At 44.9% G+C, this 10,668-nt stretch overlaps 1 protein-coding gene across 1 annotated transcript in view; it reads right to left on the bottom strand.

Annotated features, from left to right (window-relative positions):
- Positions 1 to 7,649: 7,649 nt before the first annotated feature.
- ICE1 (interactor of little elongation complex ELL subunit 1) overlaps positions 7,650 to 10,668 on the bottom strand; it is a 73,227-nt gene continuing 70,208 nt past the window's right edge. The window contains exon 19 of the mRNA XM_002808424.4: positions 7,650 to 8,718. Coding sequence (XP_002808470.4) covers positions 8,537 to 8,718 — 182 coding nt within the window. The 3' untranslated portion in view covers positions 7,650 to 8,536. The remainder of the gene's footprint in view (positions 8,719 to 10,668) is intronic.

Here is a 10,668-nt window from a genome sequence, read left to right as displayed (position 1 = left end):
TTTTCAACAACAGCAATTCCAGGCAAGTTATATTGTGATTTTTTTTAACGGAAGTGTCTAATTTCTCAATGCTATCTTTATTGAAAGTCCCCTCCCAAGCACTTTAGAAGCATTGCCGCCACTGGCTCATGCAGCCTTTGCTTCTGTGGAAACGGCCCCTTTAAAATATATACGAGGAACATGTTTGAAAAAGGATGGCATTGGGCGGATTTGAAAAACACCTTTTGTTTCTTTTCTTTCCTAAGCCTGTGCTTGGTTTGCAAAAGGAGGGCTTCCATATGAAAGAACCGTTTTGAGAGCCAGGGTTCATGATCAAAGTGCAGAGCTCTCCCTGCTGGGGAGGACAGGCAGCTGCAGCCCTCGCGTGTGGACCAGAGCCGGGGAACTGAATCAACATTATTTCCCACTAAAAACACTTGTATGGGGTTGGTAATAATAGTAACCAAAAAGTCAACGTGGGGAGCCAGGCATAGCATGCTTGTTTGTTTTAGTTTTAAGATTTCGGTCTCCCTGACTCCTGTCTCTCTGCTCACTCAGGCATATTGTGGAATTTAAATGAAAAGAATTGTCAGGTGAAAGACAAAATAAAGCTCAATTTGTGAACAACAACAGCAAAAAACCTTCACAATTGCATCACTTTTTTCTTAAGTGCATTAAAAAATAGGTACATAGAGCCCAAGCAAGCCAGAAAAAAAGCAAAGTAAGCTTACAGTAAGGTTATAGTTCCTAGAATTATATTGTTACTTTAGTTTCTCCAATGCCAGTGCTTCTATTTAGAGATTAACATGCTGCACTTCAAAACTGCATCAAAATCCAGGAAACTTCCTTTCTCATCACTAAGCAAGTTTTACAAACACAAAGATGCCTTTAAAATATTATTCCAGATGACTGCCAGTGTGATAGGGGTTAAGTTTCTGTCTCTTAAAAAATATGAAATAGAAAAGGTCAGGAGAGATTGTTTAAAAATTCTATTTTCTGCTCCACTGCAGACTTAACAAACACATTTTCAATATGCAAATAAAGAACGGCCCTCAGTTACAGAAATTCAGAACAAAAGTTGTTGGCACCCTCTGCTTAGACTGTAAGTGACAGTTTTCCTCGTTCCAGGAAGGTGCAGCAACCACAATGCAGATGGCTCTCCTGGACAACAGAATACGTTTCCCGTTTCTCAAGCAGGAATAATAAGTATATGATTGGCATTCTGAAGAATAACCTGCAAGAGCAGCTCATTATGTTTCATAAAGCACTTTCTCATTTTAAGGTAGGGACAGGGTCCTGTTTGGTTTTCTCCTCCTTGGCGAACACATGTCTCCTGGAACACAGTGACACAGTTCTAAAGAGCATCGCTGCTGCCAGGGCATAGTGAGCTCTATTCTGCATTTATAGATGTGTTTCCACACTAACAAGGCCGTGGGTTAAGTAAACATCCTACAATTTGTAGGTTCTTCCCGCCTTCTAGACCATTTCCCCTTCTTCCCAGGACACCAGGGGTGATTTGAAAGCAGAAGCTCATGAACAGCCTCTGAGTGACTAATGGGAGCGTCCTGGAATGTCAGCGGTGGCTCAGGATCACGTGCTCGATAGGCTCAGGACCCTGGAGCCTTCCCCATCCACCTTTTTTATGTCTGAGGCAGCTGTAGGGTTGCCAGAGAACCTAATTTAGCAGAAGACATTCCTGTAGGCTAAATGCCTTCTAATAAAGGACTCCATCATCTTCCTCCAGAGACTTTTTTTTTTTTTTTTTTCCAACAAACGAAAAGTAGTGGTCTGAAAAACACAGGGAAACAGGCCAGGAAGGGATTTCTCCTCACAGCTGCACGCTTTCACATGCACAGCCAAGCCTTCCTGCGCAGGGGATGCACGGGGCTCTCCTTGCTAGAGGTCAGATCTGGGTTGTCCAAACATTTGCAAATGTGACTGTGGTTTTCCATTAAGATACAGTGAATTTTAGATTATCTGCGAGTGGTCGGAGTGGGAGCAGGTTCCTTGGCAGCTGGGAGAGGTGCCCTGAGGTGGGCAGAGCGCTGGGCATGTGCAGTTTGGCCATCCCACAGGGTCGGTGACTCGGTGGGACACGGCAGGATGCGAAGACACAGATACTCGGGTTACCTCATCACAAACATGGTTTTGCCTCTGAACTCCAACTCCTGAAACATTTCTAGTTGTTATTTTCTTACAAAACTGTTGCAACATTCTAAATTTGACTATGATTCAAAAATCAAAACGTTTACATTATTTGAGGTTTCGCTACATTTTTATCAAGGATAGTTTTAAGAATCTCGCTGGTGTTGGCTTGGACTTGGGGATCCCGGCACACACGTCCAGCAAGTGTGCGTTTCCAGCACAGCCGCCGTGGGGGAGCTGGGGCACACGGGCCTCAGGCCGGACAGCGCCCGGTCATTGGTGGCGAGCGAGGAGGCGCGCCCCTGGGGGAAGCTCCTGCATCCCAAATCTCAAGTCCCGCGCCAGGGAGCCTTCCCGCGGCCTTCCCAGCAGCTTCGCTTCCAAGGGTCACGAGCTTCTCCAAGTAACCTGAAGCCCACGGAGGACTCCACCTTTCCGCCCCAGGGCACAGGGCCCAGGGCCCGAGTATGCACTGGCAGGAAGAAGTAGCTCAGAGGGCAGCAGGAGGCACCTCAAGTTTTATCCACCTCTGCGACGACTGGAAGTGACCAACGCGCAGGGAGTGCAGCACAGCGAGGTCACTGTGCCGCACCGGGCTGCAGGTGCGGCACCGGCGGGCAGGGCTGCGGGGCGGGGCTGCAGAGACGGAGGCGTGGCTGCGGGGACGGGGCGGCGGAGGCGGGGCTGAGGGGACGCGGCGGCGGAGGCGGGGCTGCGGGGCGGGGGGGCGGAGGCGGGGCTGAGGGGCGGGGCGGCGGAGGCGGGGCTGCGGGGCGGGGCGGCGGAGGCGGGGCTGCGGGGACGGGGCGGTGGAGGCGGGGCTGAGGGGACGGGGCGGCGGAGGCGGGGCTGAGGGGACGGGGCGGCGGAGGCGGGGCTGAGGGGACGGGGCGTTGGAGGCGGGGCTGCGGGGCGGGGGCGGGGCTACGAAGGCGGGGTCCCCAGTCCTGAGACCTCCACCTGCCCAGGCATCTCTGCGAGGGCAGCCAAAAACCCGCCAGTCAGTGCAACTCCGGGAAAACAGGGCCTGGGCGACAGGGAGAGGACATTCCAGGGTCGACCCATTTCAATGTTTAATTTGCTATATGCATACAATAATACACAGGTAGCAGGAGACTATTCAAGAATAGTACATATTGCATTACAAGTGAAACTATTAAAATGGATATAGTATAACAATAATTAACACAGAAAAACAATACCTAGGAGGGTCGGTTTATGGCTATGGAACGTCTGGTAGTTCAGGGTTTACATTCTCAGCTCCTCGCCTTCCCTTTTGAGTTTGTGTTTCAATTGTGTACTCCTAATTTAGGGTGAGGTTATCTCAGAGCAGCAATTGATGACTGTTAAGGAAAAAGTAATATTCTTAAAGATTATGGGAGAAATTAAAAACAAAACCAGTTAAGGACTGGATTCAGTTCAAGGTGGTGGAAGGCAGTGAACAGCTTACCTTCTCCTCTTTCCAAAATTCCATGGAAATGGATCAAGAGGTGGGACAGTGGGGAAAGCCATCTAGAGACTGGAGCTGTGACCCTCTGAAGACAGAAAGCAGCTGAGAAGGCAGAGGCCGCTCAGGCAGGGGGAGGATGGGCAGACCTCGGGAGCAGAACAGAGTAGGCTGCAATGCTCAGGGCACTTACTGGACAGTGTCTACCCAACTGCTGGGGGCATCCGTGTCACCTGGAGGCAACCCCGGAGTTTCAAACTCGGGGGTTTTGGGTGAAGCTCTAGAATCTCCAGTCTTAAGAAGCCAGGTGTGATTTAGGCTCCCCACTGCCGACAGGCCCCGTGGAAGGTGCAATTAGAGGATGGCCGGTGAGGGCTGGGCTCCAGTGTGAACGCTGGCACCTTGACACCCTGATGAGACACATCTTGTGTGCGCTTTTGGAAAGCAAGGTAGCCTGAGACAAAGCATTCCAAAGTACTAATGTCCTTCACAGAAACACAAAGTTCTTCATGAAAGGAAGCAAAAGCATTCATTTTGATAAAAAACTGAATTCTATCAATTTTATGGCTCTTCACTCACACTTCTGTTTTTGCCTCTATCATCAGAACCTATTTAATTGTGCAAAACAAACTGCAATACAGTGAGGGCTCTTTAATTCCTCAAAATTCCCCTTAGAGGGGCAAGAAAATGAACTTCTTGTTCACAATTACACTCTGAATTTCTTTGAGAAAGTGTCAGGTAGATGGAAGTAAGCAAGAGAGGAAAACATTTACAAGGTTATAGATCTGACTTTTTCAATTTTCTCCTAAATTTTTAAAACACCCCTCATGGAAACATTGTTACATCCTAAATCTTAATGAGGGCGGTTGATGAGATTTACAGGTATGAGCTCTATTTGCACTACAAATTCTTTGTAATATGGTTCTACGCAAGATAATGTGTCAGGGATGTTTGAAAAAAGTAGGCTGGGCGCGGTGGCTCACGCCTGTAATCCCAACACTTTGGGAGGCTGAGGCGGGCGGATCACTTGAGGTCGGGAGTTCAAGACCAGCCTAACCAACATAGAGAAACCCTGTCTCTACTAAAAATACAAAATTAGCCGGGCATGGTGACCCATGCCTGTAATCCCAGCTATTTGGGAGGCTGAGGCAGAAGAATCGCTTGAACCTGGGAGGCGGAGGTTGCAGTGAGCTGTGATCGAGCCATTACATTCTAGTCTGGGCAACGAAAGCGAAACTCTGTCTCAAAAAAAAAAAAAGTAATGTTCAATGTAATTGACTAGTTTCTTTGCCCGTCAGTTCATCAGAGGAGAGTGACACAACCTGCCCATTCACTTCACTGCCACTACCAACTACTCACCTGGCCACTTGCTTCTCTCTCTCTCTCTCTCTCTCTCTCTCTCTCTCCTTCCTCCCTCCCTCCCTCCCTCCCTTTTCTTCTTCTTCCTTCCTTCTTTCCTTTCTGTTTTTTTTAATCAAAGCACTTAAATACTTGCTTTTCCTTTTTTGAAATCTGCTCGTAAACATGAATTTTACCTGTTATTCTATCCAAGCATTATCCCCATTTACTTACTGATACCCCTAGGAAGTACAAGGAACACCCCAAACATAAATGGAAACGTTTCCCTGATAGAAAGGCTCTCAGTGCACAAAATTCTGCACCCAGACGACCTCTCCAGTTAAGGTTCCCTTACTCTTCCGATAGTTTGTTCATGGGTGAGTCTACAGTGCCCTCTAATGGCTACAGTGCGGTTCTTTCCATGTCCAGGTATGAATTTATTTCTATTTCATGTTCCTTAAATATTGAACTTGCTGAATTATACTGCTACATCCCATTTTAAAAAACGAATTAAACAATGTAACAGAGTACTTTCTCTGTGGAAAATGACACTCTGAAGTGTGTAATCATCTTGTGCTCTGTCCACACTCTGTTGACCACCCTCACTCTCTTCACTGCTGCCCTGTCTTCCCGCCCAATTACCATCATGTGCGGACGCTTGGAGAATCTCTGCTGTTGCCCGGCGCAGCCTGCTTCAGTGTCTCCTGCTTAGCTCTGCACTGAAAGGCTTACCAAGCTGCAGGGGAACCAGCTTGAGCCGCCAAGCACCAGTGTGGTTGAAAGCCTCACCCAACTCCAGGCTGAAAAGTGTTCATTTATTTTTGTGTTTACAGTTTTGTTTGTTTTTTGGTTCAAGTAATAAAACCTTACAACAATGTTCTGCTTAGGTACTAGAAATTAATAACAGCTTAAAACCTTTCCACTCTCTGGGGGTAACACAGTACCATGGGCAACTTCAAGCCTATTTATTATCATCAGTTCATATGGAGTGGATGCTGCCAAGTAAACTCAAGGAACAAGTATGGCACCGGTGCTGATTAACGACAGTGCACCTCTTCTCCACTCATTACAAACACATACGACTGCTGAGGTTTAGCATGCTTGAACCACCTGACAAATCCACTCACGAAGCACAATTTCCACAAGCTCAGTGGACCACGCCCTGCTCTTCTCTCTTCCATGTTTCCCACTCACTGTGCCACCCATTCCAAGCCCTTCACTCTGTGGGAGATGCTCACCAAGGTCACTCACCTCACCTGACCTTGCAGCTTCTAGCCACGTAGGAAGCCAAGTGTCTGGACAGTGAATGATCGACAAGGTTCCTCCTACACCACCTCCTGCCCTGTCTTTTGTCTTCTCCCTCTCCCATGGCACTTCAAATTATAGGAGGGACTAGGGGGAAGTTATTTGTCTCCCTGGGTGAACGCAGAAATACACAGAGCTTTAAGTAGTCTCCATATGCTATCAGCTTCCAAAACTGCCACATCCCGTCTATAGAGTTTTTCCCATAAAGGCTCCCTGCCACCTCCACTTGGAGGTCTTATGGTTCCCATGTCCCAAATGGAAAGCTCGAGAGTCATGATTCCTACCACCTGCAATTCCTAAACCTGGGCATCTATCCCCGATTCCGCGTGCTCAACTCAGTAACCTGGGAGTCCTCCCTGATTCTTCCCCGGGACTTCATGAACACAGCATCAATTCTACCCTGACAGATGTGAAGTCCATCTGCCCTTTACCGTCTGCACCCTCACCGTCAGCTCCCAGCTCCACCTGTTGCAGTCGCCTCCTAACAGGTCTCTCCACTTCACCTCTTGCCCTTCTCACATCCCTTTTCCTCAGAACAGCCCCGGTGAACTATTGCATGTGACATGTCTGCTCAATCTCCCTGGAGCCTCGGCTGCCACTCATCATGAAAGTGCTCCCAGCTGTCTTGAGTGACTGGCAGTTTCTTATCTAACCTGATCTCATGGGCACGTGACAGGAGTTTTGGCTCCAGGAGACTCCTTCTGGCACTCACGGGATTGTTGCCTTTCAGGGTTGCCATCCCCCCCGCCCCCCAACCCCGCCATCCAATCCTCCAATCCGGCAGGGACATTTCTCCTGCCTGCTTTCAAGGCTGGGTCCAGGTCCTTGTAATGTTACCTCCTCAGAGAGACCCTCTTTGACCACCACATGGAAAGAGGCGTTTACCCTGCTACTCTATATGCAAAGCTCCAGGTTTTCTTTGCTATTTCCCCTGTTTATGATTGTTGCATATACTGGGTGATCACTCGTTTAGGATTTTCCTTTACCCAAATGCCATGTGACCAGCTCCTCACAGCAAGGCACCTGGCAGAGAATATGCTCAACATACTGGTAGGAAGAATGACTCGTATCAACACAAAGCTTCCAAAAGGGCAACCAAGTGATTTAAAAATTTCAGTTATGCCTGTTATAGTTACTTAAGGAAGGAGTAACAAAACTGTTGCCAAATGCAATTATTAAAGGGCAACAATTGTAATGAAAAAAAAAAATCCAATCATGAGGGCCTGCAAGCACTTAATTATCTGGCATCTGGTATCACTAAAGAGCATCTCTGTAAATACTCAAAGCCGGGCAAGTACTGGCAATGCAATGTTTATATCCCCAGAAGGTAAGTCTCCCTAGGAACGACCATTTTCTTCTTTGATTAGATGTCTTCTTCGCCCTTGGTAGAACAGAAGTAACACCCAGTTTCATTCTAATAATCAGAACACTAATATCCATCGTTTACTTTTATTTTTTATTATAAAAACACATACAAGAGTTTTAAGAAATAACGAATATAAGACAAATCAAAACCATGGTGAGTTATTAAACCCATTTTCTATATACAAATACTAAAATTCCGAAAGTGGAATATCATCAAATGTGAGACACATCATAGCACGGTCCATATGTACACGGCACACAGAGCTCTGCCTGCGCTCATCTGTGAGTTGCTCATTTACATGTCACTGATAAAAAAATCTGCAAGGGAACTTCTACTCTTCAGTTCTCCTCTTCCTGATACATTGTCACGTATTTTTAAGGAACGTTACGGATATGAAGAAAATGCATTAAAGTGGGTTTCTGCTAAGGGCTCTCCATGTTTTGCTCTGATCAATTACGCACTACATCTTGAGAAAAACTTTTGCAGCTCATTTCCAGCTAAGATAGCAGAAAACTCTAAGTTTTTGCCAATTTATTTTTTCCTAGTCACTCATTGGAGCACAAGTCCAACAATAGCTCAGGAACCAAATCATGTTTTTATATTGGTAAGTTTATTATAAAACGCCACTCAATTTTAAAAAGCCACTAAAAGGACACTTTCTGCAGCAAAAAAAGGGCTAAGTTCAAGTTTTTGTTGTTTGACAAAGACACAATAATATAACCCATATGTCACAGATCACAACAGCCTTAAGTGAAATGTATGAGATTTAGGGAAAAACGACTATGCGTCTGCTTGTTTCTCCTGTCTCCTTGCCAAACAATAAGGAGAGCCTCTGATCTGTTTTATCTATTTTATGTCTTTCGTTTTTAAACCTCCCTTTGTGTTCTCAAAGCTGATCAAACTATTTGTGTTCAAAATGTGTCAAGGCACTTCTCAAGCCTCAGTGGCATCCCGGGTCAGCCAAGCTCCTCTGTGCTCAGGGCACTGACTTCCTCTAAGCAGCTGACAATCGCAGACGGAACGCTTTTGGAGGCCTCTCTCCGCCAAGCTTCCAGGATCTTCGAAATTTCTGCTGGATTGCTGGGACTCAAGTCACAAAGAGCATACACAGCTGCTAACTGTATACCCCATGGTATATCTGAAAAGAAATTTCAAATCAGTCATAAGACAAGAAAGTATCTGTTATCCAAAATTTTAGTGATGTAACCTACTGGAATACTATTCAAGTAACAGAATGCTTTCTGCTAGCAATGAAAATTAAATATTTTTAAAAACCCACAATAAAAAAATTCATTTAAGACCTGTCCACAAATAAAAAATAAAAAAAGCCTGACAGTAGCTGTCTGTGGTTTCCTGGCCCCAGCAGTGTCCTGAGGACTGCTGGTGTGTTTGTAAAAGGGAGAGGGCCTCAAAGATCCCAGTAACCCATGGCCACCACTAAGCTTCCCAAAACAGTTCTGGAAGGATCACACTCTCATATTTAAGTTTTAATCAAATGTGATCCTAAAACATTCATTAAACACATGACTCTATGAGATATCCACAGGAAGTATTTATAAATGGACTTTGGAAATGAAAAAGCATAAGAAAATGAGCTATAATGAAAAGCTGGGTTTTTTTTGTTTTGTTTTGTTTTGTTTTACCATACCATACTTTCAAAAACTACAGTATAGTGTGTGATTCTAAATTATAGCTAGGTTATACATTACAGTATACTATCACAGTTCTCTTTTAAGGTAAGTTTATTTCAGAGTTATTAAAATTTAATTTAGTTAAAATTTAATGTATTTAAATAATTTAGGTTAAACAATTTAGGAGTTAAAGTTTATTAACTATATATAGGTCATGTGTTCCTACTCCAAAAATCTGAAATCCAAAATGCTCCAAAGCTGAAACTTTTGGAGCACCAACATGACCAACAAAGGAAATACTGGAGCATTTTGACTTTCTGATTAGGGATGCTCAACTCGTAAATATAAATACTCCAAAATTTAAGAAAATCTGAAGTCTAAAACACTTCTGGTCCCAAACATTTCAAATAAGATATACTCAATGTGTATCTCAGTTTTCTCCAAAAGGGCAAACTAGCACCATTTCAAACAATACAAAAGCCCACACATTCAAACATTAATGCTGAAAATGCAGGCAGAACTGCAGCTCTGAAAATTACTTCCTCCACCATAAACGACAAGCAATGAGAAAGCATAGAGCACGGGGTAAGTTGTAAGGCCATGACTCAAACAAATAAAAAAGTTTAACAGTAAGAGAAACACAAGAGGTTAAAAAGAATTTTAATAAATAAAACGTGGCACTGTTTAAAGAGCTAGCTCTGGAGAGGGACAGACCTGGGCAAACAGCAGGGATGGCACTTCCTAGCCTCACCTTCAGCAAATCACTCTTCCCTCTGAGCTTTGGTTTCCTCCTGTATATAAGAAGGACAATGCCATCCATGCAGATGGCTGTCTTAGGGATTAGGCTGTGGGGCAGTGCCATGCACAGGGTCTAATCTATAGCAGGTCCCAACATCAGCTCCTCCTTCTCCCTCATGGGGACGAGGATTACCACAGCTTCGAGGTTACACCCACCCTAGGAGCAAAGTTAATCTGCATCTGTTGGCTAGACAACCCATCAGCCATTATTCTGGCTACTTTCTCTTATGTCAATATACAACCTGAATTGTAAAATAGAACACTGTTATATGGAAGAAATGTGCACCACTTCAGCAGCTATCCTAAAGTGAAAGAAGGTATTTCAGAGAAAGCAGCTTAATGAGAAACGCTGTTCTCATGAAGTTCAATATCCAGTGTTCCACTGAAAGCTGAAGACAAAGAACCTACCATGTTAAGATCATCTTGGGTGTTATACAGTATTGAAAATGTCACTTTGTGCATTTCTGATGTGATGCTGCTTAACTGTATTATTCCTTGATTCTACAATATTCAAAACAAAAACTAGATTCATCCCTTATGAGAGTGACTTTAAGCTTCTCCCACAAAAGACATAAAATCACATGCTATGCAATATGTAAATGATAACAGAAATCCCCACTAGGAAGCCTTGCTCACAAGGTTTCCAGGTTTCCAAGCTC

The sequence above is a fragment of the Macaca mulatta genome, chromosome 6, assembly GCF_049350105.2.
Source record: "Macaca mulatta isolate MMU2019108-1 chromosome 6, T2T-MMU8v2.0, whole genome shotgun sequence".
NCBI lineage: Eukaryota > Metazoa > Chordata > Mammalia > Primates > Cercopithecidae > Macaca > Macaca mulatta.
Note: the sequence above shows the minus strand (reverse complement) of the source record. Positions and strands in the feature narration are given on the sequence as shown.